The 23,363-nt window shown below is 36.4% G+C and overlaps 1 protein-coding gene across 7 annotated transcripts; it reads left to right on the top strand.

The window, feature by feature from the left end:
- Positions 1–1,564: 1,564 nt before the first annotated feature.
- RNF146 (ring finger protein 146) lies at positions 1,565–23,246 on the top strand. Of its 7 annotated transcripts, XM_030928210.1 has the most exons (5): positions 1,577–1,933; positions 14,950–15,059; positions 15,234–15,329; positions 20,743–20,869; positions 21,299–23,246. In XM_030928210.1, exon 5 carries the CDS (start codon positions 21,300–21,302, stop codon positions 22,377–22,379), a length of 1,080 nt encoding a protein of 359 aa, XP_030784070.1. In that variant the 5' UTR covers positions 1,577–1,933; positions 14,950–15,059; positions 15,234–15,329; positions 20,743–20,869; position 21,299; the 3' UTR covers positions 22,380–23,246. The 7 variants fall into 7 exon arrangements, with proteins under 7 accessions (XP_030784066.1, XP_030784070.1, XP_030784069.1 ...); XM_030928209.1 differs by lacking the exon at positions 20,743–20,869; XM_030928211.1 differs by lacking the exon at positions 20,743–20,869 and having other exon boundaries at positions 1,669–1,763.
- Positions 23,247–23,363: the final 117 nt, after the last annotated feature.

Below are 23,363 nucleotides of genomic sequence, written 5' to 3'. Positions count from 1 at the left end.
GACTTTGGTTTGTACTTGTGTTGGGAAGTCATAGGAGACTTTGGGCAAGGGAGTGGTATGATCTCACTTCTTTTTAAGTAATTTTGGATTCTATATTGAGAACAGAGTCAAAGAAAAGACTAGTTCTTGGTCTACCCTAATACTATAATCCAAGCAAGTGATAATGTAGATTGTAGTGGAGGTGGTAAGTGTTGGATTCTGGATATACTTTGAAGAAAGAGCCAATAGATTATATGCCAATGTATGTAAGACATAAAAGAGATGAATTAAAGATGGGTTTGAACAAGGAAAAATGCAGCCATTTACTGAAATACAAAGACTCTGGGTATGAGTGAGAAGAGGTGGAACTAGTTGACATCTTACAGTGTGTGCCTGGATTCAAATCTCAGCTGTGTGTCTCTCTCTGTAAAATGGGAAGAATAATAGTGTCTACCTCATAGTTTATTAGGAGAATTAAATGGGTATATATGAAGAAAGCACTTAGAGAAACACCCGGTACATCATTAGTTAATACTAGCATTACCTCTTCAAGCTGGAATCTTCGAGTACATATCAAATTTTAGCTATTCTCTGTTCTTGGGCTGTGTAGGATACAGGGACAAAACTGAGTGGCTAATAAGAAGATAAAGATAGAAAACTAAGCTTAAAGGATATACACTTCAATATTTCTACATGTATAGAACCTATAAGAAAAACAGTATTGCATACATGCACAAGCATCACTGAACTAGATGTACCCTTCAAGAGATTGGTTGACATATTAATATATGTGAATAAAAACCCTGAAATAAACTGATTTCAGGGGAATAACTGAAAACATATACATTTCTATACCTATAGGGGCACTGAAAACTTCCAATCCTGAATCAGTTAATGAAATCCCAAAATGCGAGAAGACACTGTCACAGAATGTTGAAATACATACTCTTTTAAAGATAAAAGGTCTGCTCTTCCACCCTCTTCATTTTCCTACAAATTAGGAAAATTTTATCAGTTCTGAAAAAGGAAACGTACATGCTAAAATGGTGAATTACTGCTAGAGGTCTGATGTTTAAAACCACAGGCTTGCGACCAAAATAACCTATTAAATTTTAGATTCTCACGCAGATTAATTTCTTTCTTCAGTTTCTCAGGCACTACTGTTTTTTTAAAAAGGGGAGGGCTCAAAATAAAATACCCATTTTTTCCCCTATTAAATTGCTCAACCATTAAAAAGGTGAATAAATTGGAAAGTCCCAAAGTACTCTCTCCCCTCCGTCCCCGTCCACGACCTTCCCTTTTTTTTTTCCTTGAAGTGGAACAAGCAGTACTTTTGCTAAGGGATCTTCAAGCCGAAACTCGGCTAGGCGCCCCAGGGATTCCTCGGGATAGCAAAGCTGGATTTTTAAGCAGCACCACCTGCCGGGCCTACACACGTTTTACTTCCTCCACCCCAAATCTCTCTCTGCTGGAACTGCATTCTTTCAGCGCCTCTGGGCCCTAATACAAACAAAGCACACTCTAAAGCAGCCAGAAGAATCCAAGCAGCGAAGTCGCCGGTCCCCACAAGCAAGAGAGTGCGTGCAGGCAGCCACGCGAGGTAGGGACAGAAAAGGGAGGCGCCGGAGCCAGCTCGCGGGTGCGCGGCACGGCTTCCGCCCCGCGCGGCCCCGCCTCCGTGACGCGCCGGGTGGTCACGTGACGGCCGCGCGCGTTCCCGGCCGCTGCGGGCTCCGAGGCCAGAGAGAAAAGACTGCGAGGTGGCCGCAGCTGTGGCCGGAGAGGTGGGAGTCGGAGCCAGGCCCTCTCGGGGGAGCAGGGTGAACGCTGGTCATTCCAGGATCCTCACTCGGGGAGAGGAGGCATAGTTCGCGGTGTCACCTCCAGCCACAACGTACTCCGGGTCGGCCTTGCGCTCGGGGCCTGAGAGGGGCGGCGGCGGGGTCAGGGGCCGGTACGTAGATGGACGCCCTTGGGCTGGCGCGGCTCCGGCTGTCCGCGCAGAGGCGTGATGGGACAGTTCAGCCCTTTCCGCCACCCCCGCCTTGGCTGCTGGGGCAGGCAAGACGACCGTGACAGCCCCTGCGCTGCCCGAGGGCGCCGCAGCCCCTGCCCTAGGTGACGGCCGGAGCTGGTCTCGGTCCGGGTGCGAGGGGCGGAGCAGCGGCCATTACTGCGCAGCCTCTTCCGCCTGAGCCCGCGTCGCTGCCTCGGGTGGCAGGCGGGTCCCTCTCCTCCCCTTGGGCCGTGGTTTCAGGCCTTTACCCGGGGACCTTCTGGCCTCGAGGTGTAGGGGCGGCGATGGTTTTTCGGCAGTAGCCTGCTCCCTGTTTCCCGTGTGGGGTCAAACAGTTTGGGCCTTGGGTCAGATCGAAGCCAGGGCGTACAGTCTGCATTTTTGTCTTTTCCCTGAGTGTCTTTGGCTGCTGCTTTCTCTTCTCTCTCTTTCTCCTTTTTTTCCTCCTCCTCAGTGTCTTGGTCTTGGCTAATACGAAGAGAGCAATCCCTGCACCTTGTTCTAGTGAAGCCCAGCGCTGCATATTCTTAGTTGTTTTGACGGCTGTTGAAGCATCGGAACAATTAAGAGATCTCACAGTATCCCTTGAGCCTCCAAACCCTCTGTGCATCTTGAAAGCTGAGACTGTTGCTTTGTTCTGTTTGTTGGGTGGGGAGTTCTCTTCCTACCCTCCATCCCATGTGAGGAGTGTGGGTCTTCCATTGTTGTCGCTATTTATTTTGCGAAGGCTTCTAAAGAATGTAAAATTGTTTTTAAGAGTGTGGAGAAGGAACCGTCCTCTCCACAGGTAAAACCTACAAAACTGTAAGTTTACTCACACATCCTGGCAACTAGAATTTTTTATCGTTAATCATTTTGGTATACGTTTTAATTTCTTTTCTACAAGTGCCATTTTAGTGAGCACTTATTTCTCAAGTTTTGAACATTTTGTTTAATATTTTTGTAATATTGAAACAGTGTAGAACTGAGGTGAGAAGAAAGCCCAAAGATCGGGAACGCTTTGTTCTTTGTATGATTTGACATTTCAGGTACTGGGCGCATCACCCCCACCCCGTGTGTGTACTTTTCAAATGTGATGTGAACGTATAATGGCATTCAATCCAGTATATAATTATAGAATTTGGAAGACTTAGGACATTTTAGTCAGTGAATCTATATTTAGACTTTTAAAAGACATGGCACGTAAGGACACATGGAGAAAATGTCCCACACTAATACCGGGATTTGTGATTTTGGCTTTGCTGTTTTATGACTAGCAAATATTGTTTGTATAGAGTGCCTGGGTGCCCTAAAAACACATGAAAATAGGTCAAGTAAATCTCGTTTTAAAGAGAAAACCGGAAGAGTGAAACATCACTCTAAAAATAGATTTTGGATGTGTTTGTTTTGGTGCCTTGTATATCTTAAAGTGGAGGATGTTGTTCAGTCCAATCTTTCATTTAGAATTTGTGTCTCAAATGGGCCAGTGTGTCATATGGGCAGAATGGAAATACATTTAAATATTTTTTTTTCTTCGCTGGTTATTCAGAACTTGGTAGAATTATAATCATCAGGAAAACTTTCTCCAAATAGCTGGTCTTTTAGACAAGAGAAAGAAAAAATTAACTTTTTTTAAAAGGATATGTCAACTTACAAAGTGTTTTGTTTCAGTCTCCACCAACTTAAATTGTCAGAGGAAAGGAACAGACTTTTTTTTAAAAAGGATCCAAAACGATATTTTGAGTTAAAAGAAGAAAAGGATATTAAATATGTTGTTTTCACAATATCGATCTGTTTAAAGAATATTATTTTATATGTTAACCATACACTACCAGGAAACATCTAACAGCACTGACAGTTGTGAATTCGAATGCGTATTTTTCTCCCCTATTAGTAATAGAAGGTACTGAACCTTTTCCATTCTCTTATCTGGTTGCCTTGTGCCTGAGGAATCTGAATTTGTGGAACAACATCTTTGTGGATATAGAAACCAATTTATGTAACACTTGGCTACAACCACCTGTGCTTACTTATGGACTGTCTTTAGTTTTTGTGGCGTGTTACCTTTTGGGTTAATTCAAATCCAAAATGTTGTTAACTGACTGCTAATTAAAGCATTTAGAACTAGGAATTACAGAATTATACAGTAGGATGAGATAACAAAAGACTGGGGGTCTTTTGTCTTGACCAAGGTCACACAGATAATTTGCCAAAGAGCCTTCTTGTTTATGAAATAGTTGCTGGCTAAGAAACATCTGTGTGTGATATGATTAAAAGACAATATTTGTTCACTTTTACATCTCATGTTTTGAAATAAAATGCAAAGCCCACTTTTTTGTTGTTTTGAGAAAAATTAAAGGGTTTAATGTGCTAGTATAAAGATTGTGAAGGCAGTAAGTAGATTGCCACATAGTAACGTCTTAAAGGGAAGTGATTCTTTGAAATAAAGTATCAGACCCCATTTAGTTGAAATGAGTTTTGTCTGAAGTTTCCAAGTATTACCTATTCTTTTTCTCAGCTAATTTTTAGCAGGCGATGATTAAGGCATTTAGTTACATCTCTCAATTTGGGACTGGTTCATAAAAAATACTAAGATGTGTCTGCTAACTCACACTTGATTTATCTACTCCTTTTATGTATATATATATTTTTTGAGTTGTATACCAAAGGTGGGAACATTTCAAGTATTTTTTCTGTCACTGAGTGCTTTCATGTAGAACATTTCCTGTTTTCTGTATTTTGAATAAATGGTAAAAATCTTACTAACATTAGCTGTTAATAATTGGAAAAATGCGTAAGTCTTCAAATATTTATAATTGATATTTGTCTTTGTTTTTATATGTACTTATATTGATGTTACATGCTCATTTTTTTTCTTTGATTAAAGATAATCGCTTGCTTGAATCTATTACCTGAAAAAACTCTTGACTTTGATCTTGTGACTGACTTGAAAAGTGGGAGTATGAATATTTGGAGTTGTTACAGATTATAAATGGTACAATGTTACTTCATTTTTGGTTGTATTTATTTTTCACTTATTTGAATGGGTCAAGATTGAAATTCATTGATAATCCCTAAACCCCTTTGTATGTTTTTAAGTTTTACCTGTCACTTTTTTTTCCTCCAGAATTGTTAGGGGCAAAGTATCTAATTTGGTTTTAGACTTTTTCTTTTTTTTATGTTACCTTCTTAGTAGATCATCATATTAAGTTTGGTGTAAAATTTACAAGTCATTCATTCCAGTAGGAATTATGTATGTTTGAGTTATTTATGTTTGGCAAATTAATTCTGGCCTGTAGTTAAAATTATGCTGTTGTGTTTTACATCCCCCTATTGGTTAAAATAAAAGCATCCCTTCTCCTCCAACTTTAAAAAAATCTTTGGTTTCAAATAATGTGGGTGTTTTCTGAGGGCTTCTTCACATGACTGTTCTAAGTATTACATGTATGCCCTATTTTGTGCCCAGTTGAAATTATAGTTGACCATTGAACAAGGCTTTGAACTGTGCAGTTCCACTTATACAAGAATTTTTTTTTTCTGCCCCTGCCACCCCTGAGAGAGCAAAACCAATGCCTCCTCTTTCTCCTTATCCCGAAAAGGATGAAGACCTTTATGATGATCCATTTCTACATAATGAATGTAAATATATTTTTCTTCCTTATGGTTTTTTTTTTTTTTTTTTTTGAGACGGAGTCTCACTCTGTCACTAGGCTGGAGTGCAGTGGTGCGATCTCAGCTCACTGCAACCTCTGCCTCCCAGATTCAAGAGATTCTCCTGCCTCAGCCTCCCAAGTAACTGGGACTATAGGTGTGCGCTACCACACCCAGCTAATTTTTGTATTTTTAGTAGAGACGGGGTTTCACCATGTTGGCCAGGATGGTCTTGATCTCTTGACCTCATGATCTGCCCACCTCAGCCTCCCGAAGTGCTGAGATTACAGTCGTGAGCCACCGCACCCGGCCTCCTTATGATTTTTTAAATAACATTTTTGTTTTTTTAGTTTATTGCAAGAAAACAATATATAATACAACATAGAAAATATATATTGATCCACTGTTTATATTATCAGTAAAGCTTCCAGCCAATAGTAGGCTATTAGCAGTTAAGTTTTTGGAAAGTCAAAAGTTTTCCTGGAATTTTGACTGTGCAGGGGGTAGACACTCTTAACTCCTCACATTGTTCAAGGGTCAACCATATAAATTCTCAGACTTAGTAGGTGATGAGTCAGTTTGGCAGAATTGGGGCTACCTAAACCTGTTAACTTTGATTATAACAGAATATGCAGTTTTCTTTTTTATCTGTCTTTGGCAAAAGTCTAGGTAAATTAACAGTGAATTCATTTTCTCTATTAAATGATTCCTGTAATGACTTGTCAGTTTTGTAACGAGATTAATATGCAAGACATTCTAGACCAGCATTGCCCAGTAAAGTAGCCACTAGCCACATGGAGCTATTGAGCACTTGACATGTATCCAGTCTGAATTAAGTTGTGCTGTAAGTGTAAAATACACACTGGATTTCACAGACTATGCATACACTTACCCAGGAACATAAAATATTACATTAACAATTTATATTGAAACATATTGAAGTGGTAATGGAGAAACGTTGGATTAAATAAAATATATTATTGAAATTAATTTTACCTGTTTCTTTCTATTATTATTTTTGTAGAAATGGGGGTCTCACCATCTTGCCCAGGCTGGTCTGTAACTCTTAGGCTCAAGCCATCTCCCTGCCTCACTACCCCCAAAGTGCTGGGATTACAGATGTGAGATAGCATGCTCGGCCTCTTTTTATTATTATTAATGTGGCTAATAGAAAATTCGAAATTGCATATGTGGCTTGCATCATATTTCTGTTAGATAATACCTGACCTTTTCTGTGAGAGACAATATGTTGTAGAAAGACTTTTTTAAAGGTATATTTGAGTTTGAATCACATCTCCCAATATTGATGGCTTTGTGACTTTGGGTAAGTCATTTAACTTCCTGAGCTTAGGCTTCCTCATTTGTAAAATAGGTACAGTCATATTTCACAGTTGTTTTGAGGATTCAGTGACATGGATTTGGTAGTGTTTCACTAACTGTAATATGCGAATCACTTGGAGATCTGGTTCTGTAGGTCTAGGGTGGCACTTAGGATTTTCGTTTGTGAACAGCTCCCAGGTAGGGCTGATAGTGCTAGTTGGGAATCCCAGTTTGTATAGCTAGGATCTAGAGCATTATATTAGTTTTAATTCATTTTCTTTCCCCGGCGTTTATCCAGTTAGTCTGCACTTTGAAAAAATTATTCATGAGGATATAGAAATTGAAAAAGTCACCAAAGCATGCAAGATTGACTAAAATTATTTGAACTGTGGACCCTTAGTGTTACTGTAGGATTCCTGTTTACATCTGTTAAGTTTTTGGTCTGCTTTTAGCTGGAGTCACTTTTGTTGGTTGGGTAATATTGCTAAATCTCAGCCAAGAAGACCTAGTTATGTTGTTTTACACAAATGTATTTTTGAAAGATAATGCATAATTAGAGGTGAAATAAAAGAATGCTCAAAGACAATCAGAGGGCAGTACAATTGACCCTCGAGCAACACAGGCTTAAGGGTGCCAACTCCTTGCACAATCGAAAATCTGAATATAAGTTTTGACTTCCCCAAAATTTAACTACTAATAGCCTACTGTAAAGTCAGTTAACACGTTATGTATGTTATATGCATTATATACTATATTCTTAAAATAGAAGAAAAAATACATTTAGAGTACTGCATTTACCGATACTGTGTTTATGTTACCTGTTTACAAGGTGTCTGTCTGAAATGATGGGTAACTGCAGCTGCAGACCCATCTAGGGCACATACCAAGTAATTTAACTTCTTATAATGGCTTGACTTTTCTTGGCTTCTTGGGAGCACTTCTAGCATCACTAGTGGCACTTCACATGGGTCCCATGGTGTTATTGAAGGTTTATGGTATTGCACTAATGATGAAAAATACACAGGAACAAGAAATTTCGTTTTACTCCAATACACGCAGAGATGATTAGTGTCACACAGCATATTAAGTGGAAATTCATAATAGCAATAGGAAATTATTACAATATGTACTATAATTTTATATGGCTGTGATTCATACTGCATCTTTACATTTGTTTAAATTTCTTGTACCACCTCAAATGGCACAATATGTATCTGTGTTTGCTAAGTTTTGATACACTTGAACTTATAATTTCTCTACATTTTATAGTACTAAATGATAAAATAGACTATATGTTTTATGCATTCATAATATACCTGATTTTTTCTTTTCCTTTTTTTGATATTTCAAGACTACATGATTCATCTGCAAGTTTTTTCAAATTGTCACAAATCTCCAAAAAAATTTCCAATATATTTATTGAAGAAACTGTACGTATATAAGTCATTTTGTTCATTTCCAACCTGTGTTGTTGAAAGGTAAACTGTATGAGGTTATCGTCAAAGATCTTTGAAGGAAGAAATGAAATCATCAATATAGAGAAAGCCATTTCCAAGAGAATCCTAGAAATTACTTCAGGCAAGAATTAGAAAAAAAAAAATTGAAGAAATCAGCTAAATAAATATGTCTTTGGCTGTGTTTTTTTTGAAAATGGCATTAATATAATGAAACTGGAATGTGAGTTATGGTCACTGATACATTCTTTTGTTTACTCCTGAACGTAACTAGAGGAGTGTGATGAGGGGCAAGGATGTTCTATTGAAGGAGAAAGTTCATGTTGATGGAAAGTCATTATTCATAGATACTTTGCTGTTATTTCAGTAAAATTAAGTAAATAGTTCTCTGCTCCTGGGTTTGTGTGTGTGTGTTCTTTGTAAGGGGCTTTTTCAAATAATTTTGCTATTGATAAGTTACTTGAATTTAATCATTAGTCTTTAAATAAGGGAAGCAGAATGAGAGAACTGCACCTCCTTGAATTAATCAGATTTTTTTTTTTTGGTACCTTTGTTCTAGTGGATATGTAGCAAAGCTTTTACTTTAATATTTGTGGCTATAGCTTTATTTCAATGATGTGAAATAGTTTTATAGAAAAGATCACAGCTTATTTAGGTGTTCAAATATGGGGTCTTTAGAGGATTTTTTTATACTTGTTTTGAAGCTGCTTTGTTTCAGTTAACTTAGATTCCTTTAAGAATCAACTTTTGTTTTGGAGATAAGATATTTATAGGTAAGACCTAAGTAAACTAAGTGAATAGAGAGGAATAAATTAGATTGGTTAGAGATAATGTGTAAATGAATTCAAGAGATAAGGAGAATTAGAAACAAGGACATATTTTTTGTGTATTTCATAGGAATAAAATGGTACCTTCTACACATCTGAATTATTAAAGTACAAATAATGATTAAACAAAATTTTTAGAAGACATGTTTTAATTGAATCTCCCACACTAGAGGTTTTAACATTCAATCAATTAGGTTCTGAGAATGATGGATTGGTACATCTTAAAAGACTTGTAAGGTAGTGAAGGATAGACAGTGCTAATGACCAACAGCAACACCCAGCAGGACTTTCTTGAGCAAAAAACTTCATGTTCGAATTGTGGGTAAAGGCTGGGCATGGTGGCCCTCACCTGTAATCCCAGCACTTTGGGAGACTGCGGTAGGAGCATCACAGGACTCCTGCCTGGTTAACAGACCCTGTCTCTTAAAACAAAACAAAACAAAAGAATTGTGGGTAAAGTAAGAGCAAATTGACTTTTGAGTGATGGTCCAAAAACCTTTGTAATGGTTAAAGGGTAGAATGTCTGTATAATTTTTCTGAACTGGAACACTTTTGTTAGGAGACCAAGGGCAAACTGGACAGATGCTGAGCTAACCTATGTGGTCATCCCAGTGAAGAGTCATAACCTTTATTGGGGAAAGAGCTTTGTGAAGCTGTTTTGGCTATTCAGAAACCCATCTTGGTTTATGCTTAGATTTTTATCTCCATTTTGGAGAATTCATTGCCAATGAACAATAGCTGGGTAAATGATTTGCTTGCCAGAAGATACAAAGATGGGTTGAATTTTATATTTGTAAATGTAGAAACTCCTTTAGATTTTAAGTTATATAAAGAAAGGATTAAAACTTAGATATTTTTATGTATCTTACAGATTCCAGCTGGGTGCCTTGTTCACAATTAGAACTCAAGTGTTGTGTTATTTGAATAAATCTAATCCTTTGATATTCTGTTCCTCACAATATTTACTTTTAGGAGTTGATTTTTTATTCATCCAAAAAATATCAGTTCAACAAAAATTGACACTTTACTAGCTACTTAGAGATATAAAAAGGTCCCTATCTTCAGGGGGTTCATGATTTCACAGAAGAGTCAGACTTCACAAATGAATGAAATTAGTGCATGTGATAAATTCAGTAATAAAAAAACATACAAAATATATAGAGAGAACAATTAACTCTCTGGAGGTAGTCAGAGAAAATGGTAGGGGTAACCATTTCTGTGTAATATATTAAAGAACAAATAGGCATTCATAAGCTGTAAAAGGGAATAGATTGTACCAGGCAGGAGGAAATACAGAGCTACAAAGGGAGGTTTGCAGGACTATGAGTAATTTGATACAACTGGATTATTAATTTATGGGTGGTTGTTGAAGATAAAAAAGACCAGAGACTAGTTATTTACAGTTTAGATCTTTAAAACCTTTTAATGTTGTCCTAAGGAGCTTTGTCTTTATTGTGTAGGCTGAGGAGCCAATATTGTGCTTCATATATGGAAGAAACCTGGTTCATTTTGCCTTTCAAGTATATCATTCAGTCCTAGCTACTTGGGAGACTGAGATGGGAGGATCACTTGAGCCAAGCAGTTTGAGGTTGTAGTGAGCTATGATCATGCCACAGCATTCCAGCCTAGGAAACAGACTGTAGAGTGAGTGAGTGTGTGTATGTGTGTGTGTGAGAGAGAGAATCTCACTCAAAGGCTTAGTAAATGAATTTGAGGGTGATAGTGACACAAGGTAATCAGGCTGTACAATAGTACAGGTGAGAGATGATGTAGGTTTAAACTAGGGCACTAGCAATGGTTAGAGAGTGCAGGATGGATTCCAAAGGGATTAGGAATAAAAGTTGACAGAATTTATGTTGTGGTTGGTTGGGGTGGGGGAGCAGGAGGCTATGTGGTGAGAGAAAGGACTTTGTCTTTTTCTCCATGAACACAAAAGTAGTAGTTAAGGCATGAAACCTGAGATGTCATATTGTAAGAATTATGCAGAAATGGGGGTTTGTAAAATGTGTGTATATGAGAGATAAAGATAGGAGGGAGCCAAGGGTTCTGTTAAGAAAGAAGTAAAAAAGATTGGGTTCCAGAATGGGCAGGAAAGGAAATGAGATGGTCAAGAGATTGTAGGTCCCCATGAAATTGAAGAGCAGGTGTGGGAATGAGTAGGCTGGAAGAACCAGAGAGCTTGTGATCTGAGAGTTGGATTAAGATTTCAGAGAGGCAGCAGTTTAGGTGACAACTACTTTCAAATGTGATCATAACATTTGGTTGCCGGAGAGGAGATTAATTTCTTCGAATTTAGGATTTAAGGAACTGAAAATTGAGGACAGTGTTTCTCAGACTGCATTTGAAGGACTAATGCATGAGTACCAACTGGGGTGAGATTCCTAGGTTTAAACCTATGTCTACTGGCCTAGAATTTCTAAGGAAAGGGGCTGAGAATCTGTATTTCTAACAAGCAATTTCAGTGATTCTGATTAACAGAAGTTGGGACAAGTTTCAGAACCTGTGCAATAGGTGTTGGATGGTTCATTTTCAACGCTATTTAAATAGGCTCATAGTTATGTCAGCAGTTAGGATGAAGAGGATGATCAGTAGTGAAAAGATGACATTAATCCCTTACAGGTGGTGAGAGAGCAGTTTTAGGGGATTATAGGGTATGTTAAAGTCATTGTGATAGAGACTTGAAAGAATAAGTAATGATGTTGGAGCGGTAAATTGTCTCCTCCTGTCCTATATATAGGGAGTGTATGAAAATGTGCAGTTTCTGTTTGGAGTAGGCTGCAGCAAGGAAATGAACATAGCCTTCTTTGATGCCATTGAAGTTGTAGGCTCCTTGAAGGTGGTGAAAGGGTTGAGAGGAAAGTCAAAACAGTGGAGTCCACATCATCTAAAGTCAGAGTAAAACAAAAAGCCATTTTTCTTAGAAACCTTGTTTAGTCAGTATATTAGGCAGGGTTCTCTAGAGGGATATATGAGTTTATTAAGTAATAACTTACACGATCACAAAGTCCCACAACAGGCTGTCTGCAAGGAGCAAGGAGAGCCAGTCCGAGTCCCAAAACTGAAGAACTTGGAGTCCGATGTTCGAAGCAGGAAGCATCCAGCATGGAAGAAAGATGTAGGCTGGGAGGCTAGGCCCATCTCTCTTTTTCACGTTTTTCTGCCTGCTTTATATTCACTGGCAGCTGATTAGATTGTGCCCACCAGATTAAGGGTGAGTCTGCCTTTCTCAGCCCGCTGACTCAAATGTTAATATCTTTTGGCAACACCCTCACAGACACACCCAGGATCAATACTTTGTATCCGTCAATCCAATCAAGTTAACACTCAGTGTTAACCATCACAGTCAGTTACTTTTGAAAGTTCTCTCATTTTAAAACAAATTGTTCTGTTAAACATTTGGTAGGATAAGTTAGCTTGTATTTAGAGGTTACATATGGCATTAAGAATATGTTTCTTTAAACACTAGAATTTTGAGATACCTTAGGGAGATAGATGCCCATAGTATGAGAGCCACATGGAACTAAAAGAAGATTCAAGTGTCTTCTAATTTTGTGTTTACTGTGAGATCTATCATTTCTTTCGTTATCATGTGTTCTTGATTATTCTGTGTAAAGTGATGTGTGTCCTGTAGTGGACATGGTGAAGTGAAGAAGGGAAATACTAAATGAGAAGAAAGAAGGTTAATTACTGAGATGGTACAATTTTTTAAGAGTACAATTCCATGTAGTTAATTTCATTTACAATGTTATGCAACCATCACCATTACAGATTTTCCACAACTTTTTTTTTTTTTTTTAGCATTACAAACAGAAACTCTGTACCCATTAGGCAAATAACTCCTCACTTTCCTTCCCTCAGTCTCTGGTAACCTCTGATACTTTCTGCTTCTATGAATTTGCCTATTCTTGATATTTCATATAAGTAGAATCATACAATACTTTTCTGTATCTGGCTTATTAGTATGTTTTCAAGGTTCATCTATGTTGCACATATTTCTTTTTATTACTGAATAATGTACTGTTGTATTTATAGACCACATTTTGTTTATCCGTTCATCTGTTGACAGATACTTGAATTGTGTCCACCTTTTGCCTCATATTTCTGCAGTGAACATTGGCATACAAGTATCTGAGAACCTGTTTTCAATTCTATTGCTATATCCCTGGGAGTGGAATTGCTGGGTTATATTGGTAATTACGTTTAGCTTTTTGAGTAAGCAACAAATTATTATTCACAGCAGCTACACCCTTTTACCTTCCTACCAGCAGTGTTCAAAAGTCCTGTTTTTCTACATCCTTACCAACACTATTATTTTCCCCTTAAAAAAGTTGTAGCATCCTTATAGATGTATCATTGTGATTTTGATTTACATTTCCCTAATTGCTAACAATGTTAAGGATCTTTTTGTGTGTTTATTGTCTGTTTGTATATCTTCTTTAAGTTCTTTGCTCATTTTTTGCTCACTTTTTAATTGGTTTGTCTTTATTGTTGAGCTGTAGTTCTTTACATGTTCTGGATACTAAATCTTTATCAGATACATGATTTTCCAAAATATTCTCCCATTCTGCAGTTTTTTTATTTTCTTAACAATGTCTTTTGAAACACAAAAATTTTAAACTTACGTAAAGCCCAATTTATTTCCTATGTTTCTCATGCTTTTGATGTTATAACTAGGAATCCATTGCAAATCTAAGGCCATGAAGATTTGCCCCTGTGTTTTCTTCTAAGAGTTTTATGGTTTTATTTCTCATATTTAGGTTATTGGTTCATTTTGAGTTAACTTTTATGTATAGTGTAAGGTAGAGGTCCAGCTTAATTATTTTGCATGTGGAAATCCAGTTGTCCCAACATTAGTTAGAGGTTCCTCTTTCCCCCATTGAGTAGACTTGATACCCTTTTGGAAAAATCAGTTGACTATTGATGTATGAGATTATTTCTGGACTCTCAATTCTATGTCATTGGTGTATTTATATCTATCTTGTGCCAGCACCAAACTGTCTTGTTGCCTTAGCTTTGTAGTAAGTTTTGACATTGGATTTTTCAAGATTGTTTGGGTTACTTAAGATCCTTTGCAATTCCATATGAATTTGAGGATTGCTTTTCCATTTCTGCAAAAAAAGGTCGGTGGAATTGTCATAGGAATTGTGTTGAGTCTGTAAATCACTTCGGGTAGTATTGTCATTTTAATATGTTAAGTCTTCCAATCCATACATCACTTGTCTATTTACTTAGCTCTTCTTTAATTTCTTTCAGTAATGCTTTATAGTTTTCTGTGTACAAGTCTTTCACCTCCTAGGTTAAGTTGATTCCTGGCTACTTTATTCCCTTAGATGCTATTATGAATGAATTGCTTTCTTGATTTCTTTTGTGGATTGTTGTCTGCTGGTGTATCAAAATGCAACTGATTTTTGTGTGTGTCAAACTTGTAACCTGCAACTTTGCTGAATTTGTTTATTAGCTTTCTTGGGGATTCTATGCGATCTTCTATATAGAGAGAATAAATATACTTTTACTTCCTCCTTATCCATCTGTATACCTTTATCTTTTTTCCCTAATTTGCACTGCTAGAACTTATAGTCATGTTGAATAGCAGTGGTAAAAGCATGCATCTTGTCTTTAATTTTTTCCACTTTTAAGATAAAGTTTTCCACTGAATTTTGTGAAAGGATTATAAATAATTAATTGATTCTCTTATTTTTAATTACTCTTCTTTCTTTTGCAGCATAAATAATGAACCAGCAGTGGAAGAGAAAATACTGCAAGCTGGCTGACTGCTGATGAAGAAAATGCTTTATTTTTATGGCAGGCATCTGTGGGATCTGTAATAGAAATGTAAGTGTAGCATCATGTTTTTTTCAGTGCTGCAGTAAATTAAGTGGATTGGTTTAAAGCACAGTAAATTGAGTATCTGTCATATTTAGTTTTAATTATATAAAATGAGCATTTTCTGTTGACTTATAGGTGCTTTATTAACAATTTATTTACATTAAATTATCGTTAATGTAGATTTCCAAGTCTCCTCAGAGGGAAAAATCTCTGTAAGAAAAACTGAAGACACAGGAGTTTGCTCATAGAAGGCTAAAATACTGAAGAGATCTCCAGGTCCTCTGGGTTCTACCTTCTTTTTACATAATAATTTTCTTAAATAACGAAGCTAGGCAAGTAGTACTAGCTTTTATAAATAAGACAGACTACTGGGTTGTAAAAACTCTAGTTACTAAAAACTTGTTTCACTAAATTAAAGGAATTTCTACATAATTGATTTTTTTTAATGTAGTATCTCATTACTTTTTATTCATACCACTTCACTCTGATCCCCAGTTTTACTAGCTGTGCTTGCATCATTTACCTTTGCATGAAATGCTTTAAAGTGTTACATACTACCTTGGATTTGTCCATATTTAACTTCACCCTATTATTGATGAAACATTTTTCCACTATGAATATTTTTGTTTTCTAAAGTAATATAAACCATGTGCAACTTGATGTCACTCATGAAAAATGTAGTGAATATTTTATTGACTTTTAATTATAGCTTTTTCTTATTAGACCAAGAGTGACCTTGGTAGATCCTATTTCACATCTTCCCAGTTTGACATAAAACTTGCTATCTACTCTTCCAGTATGATACTGGTTACATGTAATGATATGTATTAACAATAATTAATTTTTTACTTAAAAGTACGACCATATTTTTATTCAGTATTGAAAATTTGACAATTGAAAAATGATACTAATAAACATTTGTCTTTAAAAGTACATCTTTTATTTAATCCTGTCCATTTTTCTATCTATATACATTTTTAAATATCTTAATAGGTCAGATAGTCTAGGTGCTGGTCATCAAGGAACTTACTATGATCTAGTAAATGAGACACGTATGTAATTAACAAACAGTGGAATAGATGCCATATTAAGGTAACAATAAGATGTTATTGAAACTGAACAGAAGGAGATATTAATTTCATCTGAACAGTTCAGAGTGAACAGAGTAAGTTTCACTTTGCCTTTAAAGAATGAGTAGAATTTTAACAGTCAAAGAAAATTAGGAAACATTTTTCAAGCTAAGGGAATGAGGAGGGAAACAACTGCCTAATCATCAACACATTTTAGAGGAGTCAGGTAACAGTAATACGAGGGAAGGCAGGGTAGGAGAAAGAGAATTCAAAATAAGTGCCGGGAATGAACATTTATTTAATACTTACTATATTACCAGATTTTACATTTATTTAACATAAAATCAATGTTAATTGATTTTGATACTTAGGGACAGAGTATATTGATCAGTCTTGGAGGAGTTAGGTGACAGTACTAACTAGATGTTGAGGGGTTAGCTTTGTAAACAAGTAGCAGTACCCCATATTGAGCCAGGAGGAATAATGATAAGACAGAGTAAAGGTAAAGATAGATTTTCAGGATTTATTTTTGACTTACCTAATTTCTCAGTGATAGAGGTGTTAGTATATTGATAAACTAGGAGGGAGAAGTTTTATGATAGTCTCTGGGGAATAGGGAAAGAAAGATGTCTCAGCCGAGTAAAAGGTTACTGGGATCGATGTATTTAGGAAATCAAAATAGCTACTCAGTGTGTGGGGTTCACAACTTTTGCACCACACAAAAGTGAATTGTATGGTGAAATTTTTATCACTTAGAGTAACTTGCTTATTTTTTGCCAATGTCTCCCTTGTTGGCTTTTGTGGTGGTGGTCTATCTTTATTCCCTGTTCTTCTCTGACCATTCCTTACACCGCTTCCTGGCTGTTTTACCAGACAAATATTGGAGTAATTCAAGATTCTGTGGCTGGCCCTTTTGACTGCTCTCTCTACAGGTTTAATTTGGGCATTTACTCATTTTCATGGCTCCAAGGACCATGTATGTGTTGGTGAGTCACCAGACTTTTTTCAGCTTAGATTTATTCTTGGAGTACCAAACGAGTAAATTCAGCTGTCATCTACCTATCTCCACCTGGAGACCTTAATAAAGTCATTATGTCTGAGACAGAACTCTCCTCAAATTCTGAATTTTGGTGAATGTGTCACCACCCATCAGTAACCAAATGCTTTCATTTCTTTTTCCTTAGCGTTCTTATATTGTTGGAACCTTACATCAGCATCCTGCCTCTAATTATCTTATACTTGCATTACTACCTGGATATTCTAGTTTCCCTTTCACCTACCTCCTCCTGCATTACCATACATACCATAATTGAACCTGCTGTTCAAATGGTCTGGAAGCTACTAAACTGGCTGTTATTACCTCACGTAAAACCTTTCAGTGAACTCCTCTTGTCTCATTAGTGGTTCATATGTGGACCAGCTTCATAGAAATCCTTGAGCCCCTTGAAATTATGTGTAGGATTGTTCCCTTTTTTGTGTCTGTAATTGGATTCTGAATTCAGACTTTAAAAATCTGATTTTTAATATTTGGAGTTTTTATTGCTGGCTAAAAATTTCTTGAATACTACATATACTAAAGACCTTTTTTGCTTATAATAATTTTGCCTTTCATTTGACTAATTATCCAAGAAGTTTCAAGGAGTTCTTGGAGATTTCCACTAACTCTGCCCATACCCCTCTATATTTTGTCTTCTTGAGAAGATGACTTAGTGTTAATAAACTCTTATTAGTCTTGAAGAAATATTTCACATGGTTTATCTATTGGAAGAAGGGGATTTATGCTTAAAAGTTGGAATATCACATGAAGAATTCAGTAAAAACGTCTTTGAAAATAAGTGATGTATTATACTTATTAATAGAATTGGACTAACTTCACTCCAAATTTCTGTGTATTAAATTCTTAGTTTAGTAAACTGGAAATAAATTCCCTTTTTCAAAATGATTCAAAATTAGAATTTTATGAGACATTTATGAGATAAGGAATACCTCTTTTGATTAGCATTAACACTTGCTTTACACAAAGGGAGGGGAAAAGCGTTTCTTATTTACATATTGGTATGATCATCTGCATACATTTAGTCTCCCACCTATTTTAAGATCATTGAAAGTATGCAAAATAGAGACTGTGCAGGGTAGATTAAAATGGTTTTTTAAGAAGCCTTGAAGTATGTCTTACAGGTAGACTAGCAGTTTGGGATTACTTTGTGTCTATCTTGTTACACATTTTATGTGTATCTTGCTTATTGCATGTGCCTCATTCAGCATTAAAGAAGACATATTACTAAGTTTTTCTGCCCATTTGTTGGTGATAGACTAACAGGATACTTGATGGGCTAAACAGAATCAGAATTTATAAATTGCTATGGCAAATTGATAGTTAAGAGCGCTTCAGATGAAATAATGACCATTTAGCTGTCTGGTGTCCATTGTTTTCAGATTAACTTTGTCCAACTTTACTTCATTCTAATGACAGAACCAAAATACCTGCACAAACCGAATTGTTTTGCCTTTCCAATTGTGTTGTTGTTACAATTCATGCCTTCTCCTGGGATGATTGTAATTGCTTAGTTTTGAAATTACGTGTTTTGGTTTATTCATACATGCAAGAGTAAGAGTCATGCAAAATATTGATCATATTAAGTAGGGTGGAGGATAATGTTTTTAGGTTGAAAACTTTTTTTTCTGTAGATAGACGAGCTGTATGTGATGGAAAACTGACTTCTTGGACCAGTTTTACTTAAAGCAAATACAATAGGTTTGGAATTACGTATTTAAAAGCATGGCATTGGTCCATGTGACATGTTGGGTATCTTGTTTACATTTTACCAGACTTTATTTTTATTTATGTTTTAAATTTATGAGCCTGTCCTTTGTTCATAAGGTACTTAGATGGGTTAAGATGTAGACTTCTTATATAAAGATGTTGCTGTTGTTTTTCCAAAGTAATGATGATCATCAGCCCATTTTTCTATTTAGTCTTATGAATAGAATTATGAGTACACTCTATTACATTATTACTTGTAAATGGATTGCTTTCTTGTGCTTTTTCTTAATTGGAGCTTTAAATAAATATGGAACTTGGAACAAAAAGAATTTCAGGAATTTTATGGAAACTTACTTTTTTGACCTAAATTGAAAGGGATGAAAGTTTCTGAAAACCTAACAAAATGTGTGCACAGCCAATTCTTTTAGGGGAGGAAATAGGCAGGGAATGTTAATTGGCTATTTAAAAAACATATGCCTTAGTTTGTAACTTATTGTTGTTTCAAGTTACAAGATCTTTGAAGGCAAGTGTTTATCTCAAAATATGTGAAAGCTTTTATAGTGCTTAACATACTAAGACGTCCTATTAGGGTTTACTTAGAACAAGCTTATCCAACCTGTGGGCCACATGCGGCCCAGGATGGCTTTGAATGCAGCCCAACACAAATTCATAAGCTTTCTTAAAACATTATGTGATTTTTTTTTTTTTTAGCTTATCAGCTATCATTAGTGTTAATGCATTTTATTTGTGGCCCAAGACAATTCGTTTTCTTCCAGTGTGGCCCAGGGAAACCAAAAGATTAGACACCCCTGACTTAGAACTTTCCATAGGTTAGGAAAAAGTTGTACTTTCTTGATGTCTATAACCTAGAATTTTTGGTAAAGGAATTGATTGGAAATGTTATTAAAAGTTGAAAATAATTTGGAAATTAAGCATTTTAGTGATCAGTTCTTCCACGGAGACTGTGTTGCTTCCTTTACTAAATATGTGCCATCTTTTTAAAAACTTAATGTGTTGCTTCCTTTACTAGAAAATTGCCATCTTTTTTAGCCTTGTCTATTGGGGAACCAAGAACACAGAAAAGGCAGTAAAAAGGGGAAAAAAAAGGATTGTTTTAAGATTGGATGTGCTGTGATGATAGCCTAGGATTATTGTTTTTCAATTTTTGATGAGCGTAAGCATTCTTAGTGACTATATCTTTTGTAACTACTGGATCCATTTAGAATGGCAGAATTAGCTGGCACAAAGATTGTCATTCATTTTAAGCTTTCATCTCTGACATCTTCATTTCTCAGTCTTTTTTACTTATCAGTGGTTTACTCCATTATTTTCTCCCCTTTTAATTTTTTTTTTTTTTTTTAACTATGGGGAAAAAAAATTAAATGTTTCCTTAGCAGGGCACAATAAGGCTTTCATGACTTGGCTTTTGATTATCTTTACACCTTCATCTCCTGCTCTTCCATTGCTTGTATGACTATTTGACTCAGTGTCTTGCACATGCCTCTGCCTGGAATCTGCTCCACTGCCCAGGCCCCTCTGAATGAACACTAAACTTTCTAACCTATGTCCATCTTCTCATCTCTCTCTCTCATTGTTATTTTTGTAAGTATGTTAACACATTTTGATTATGCAGGAATCAGGCCATATTGTAATTATCTGCATGTATGTTTCCTTATTTAACAGAGTAGTTGTGTGTCTTATCAATCATTAGACCCATGAGTACTTAGTATCTAGACCATGGTAGGTGTTTGGTAAATGTTTATCTGAATCAGTAAGGCAGAAATTATAAATTTTATGTCAGTGTTTAAGCTAGATACATCCAATTTGACAAATCTTTTTTCTTCCTCCTCTTCAGGGCATCTTCACTATTCATGTTATTTTCTCCCTTGGTCTTATGTGATTGTTACCTTTATGAAGCTTTAGTGATTACAAAGTACTTTTTTTGTCCATTTTTACCTGAGCTTTTTTACTCTGATTTGCAGGTAAGGAAATTTAGACTAAGGGTTTAACTGCATGCCTAAGAGCACATAGTTAATAAAGAACTCTAAAACTCAGATTTTTAGATTTCTTGTCTAGCATTCTTTTCACCGTATAATAGCTGCCATGATCCGTTTTCCCTCCACTGGATGCAGCTTTTCATTATATAGTTCTTCAGTGTGTTTCTCCAGGGCCGATCTGTAAGTGCACTGATGGAATTTTTATACATTCCCAAGGTATGTACAAGTAAATGCTTACAAAATGTTTTCATCGGTTGGAGAGTTTTTCTTCTACTTTCATCTTCATATCCCCATTGTCTAGTATGTGGCTTGCATATAATGCACATAATAGGTGGTTAGTATTTTCATAATTGTTGAATTAAGATATTGCAAGAATTAAAACATGACTTTAATATTATATGTATTTTTTCTTAGGATGGCTGGTTGTGGTGAAATTGATCATTCAATAAACATGCTTCCTACAAACAGGAAAGCGAACGAGTCCTGTTCTAATACTGCACCTTCTTTAACCGTCCCTGAATGTGCCATTTGTCTGCAAACATGTGTTCATCCAGTCAGTCTGCCCTGTAAGCACGTTTTCTGCTATCTATGTGTAAAAGGAGCTTCATGGCTTGGAAAGCGGTGTGCTCTTTGTCGACAAGAAATTCCCGAGGATTTCCTTGACAAGCCAACCTTATTGTCACCAGAAGAACTCAAGGCAGCAAGTAGAGGAAATGGTGAATATGCATGGTATTATGAAGGAAGAAATGGGTGGTGGCAGTACGATGAGCGCACTAGTAGAGAGCTGGAAGATGCTTTTTCCAAAGGTAAAAAGAACACTGAAATGTTAATTGCTGGCTTTCTGTATGTCGCTGATCTTGAAAACATGGTTCAATATAGGAGAAATGAACATGGACGTCGCAGGAAGATTAAGCGAGATATAATAGATATACCAAAGAAGGGAGTAGCTGGACTTAGGCTAGACTGTGATGCTAATACCGTAAACCTAGCAAGAGAGAGCTCTGCTGATGGAGCGGACAGTGTATCAGCACAGAGTGGAGCTTCTGTTCAGCCCCTAGTGTCTTCTGTAAGGCCCCTAACGTCAGTAGATGGTCAGTTAACAAGCCCTGCAACACCATCCCCTGATGCAAGCACTTCTCTGGAAGACTCTTTTGCTCATTTACAACTCAGTGGAGACAGCATAGCTGAAAGGAGTCATAGGGGAGAAGGAGAAGAAGATCATGAATCACCATCTTCAGGCAGGGTACCAGCACCAGACACCTCCATTGAAGAAACTGAATCAGATGCCAGTAGTGATAGTGAGAATGTATCATCTGCAGTTGTTGCACAGCACTCCTTGACCCAACAGAGACTTTTGGTTTCTAATGCAAACCAGACAGTATCCGATCGATCAGATCGATCGGGAACTGATCGATCAGTAGCAGGGGGTGGAACAGTGAGTGTCAGTGTCAGATCTAGAAGGCCTGATGGACAGTGCACAGTAACTGAAGTTTAAATAAAAATGTCTTCAGCTCCATGCTCAAGGTTGAAAGGGTTACCTGTAAATTTCTGCCCACATAACATTATACTCATCCCTAGTAGTGCATTTTGGGAGTTGGGGTGGGAAGGGGTATGGGAAGGATAGACCCGTAATCAAAATGTCTAACATGTCTGTGTTGAGAAATTTATTTAATGTAAGGAACTTGGGTGTTAATAGTTGAGAGCTGTTTTGTAATAACCCAGTTTTCTTGAGGTCTGTTTACTTTATAGTTTTTAAAAATTTCTGTAGTTCTTTTGGCCAGTGTGTTTGTATTATCTGTGCATTAACGGTCCTCATCTGACTCCTGCATTGTCTTATTTTTCTGCATGGATTGGCATAAGACCATTACTAAAATTTGGCACCTGTGAGATGTTTGGTATTATGAGCAGGAAGCATAATTTAATGTAAGAATAGATGTGAATTTGGGATTTCAAAATAGATTAATAACAACTATTTTATAGTAAAGTTATTGATATGGAAATGAAAACAGCCAGTAACTTATGTTTCAGAATGTTTGTAACACACTTCATGGCGTTCCCATAGGCTTTGCTGTCTAGTCTTATAGTTTGAGGTTTTTTTGGTCAGCATTTTTCTTTTTGATTACAAAATTTATAATTTAATAAATACTAGAGTTTATCAAAAACAATTTGTCTCTTGTTTGAGTGTGGAAAGGGTGTGGAAACATTTTGACATTTGTGACCAAAGGTCACTTAAAAAGTGGTTTTAATTGGTGGTTTTCAGCTTTAAATCACCTGTCCAGAAAAGTCTGATTTTTTTTCCTAAGAGATTATTAAACAGAACCTATAGGCATTGTGTATATAATAAATATATATGGAAATAAAATTAAAGCAGATACCATTAATATTTTATATTTTCCTTACCATATTCATTAGTAGTCTAACACTCTGGATTAAATGGCAGACTTACAGTGTTAGCAGACATGAATTCACTTTAAACAAA

Source organism: Rhinopithecus roxellana, chromosome 4, assembly GCF_007565055.1.
Source record: "Rhinopithecus roxellana isolate Shanxi Qingling chromosome 4, ASM756505v1, whole genome shotgun sequence".
Taxonomy (NCBI): Eukaryota; Metazoa; Chordata; class Mammalia; order Primates; family Cercopithecidae; genus Rhinopithecus; species Rhinopithecus roxellana.
The sequence above is the reverse complement of the archived record's forward strand: the minus strand, read 5'-3'. Positions and strand labels throughout refer to the sequence as shown.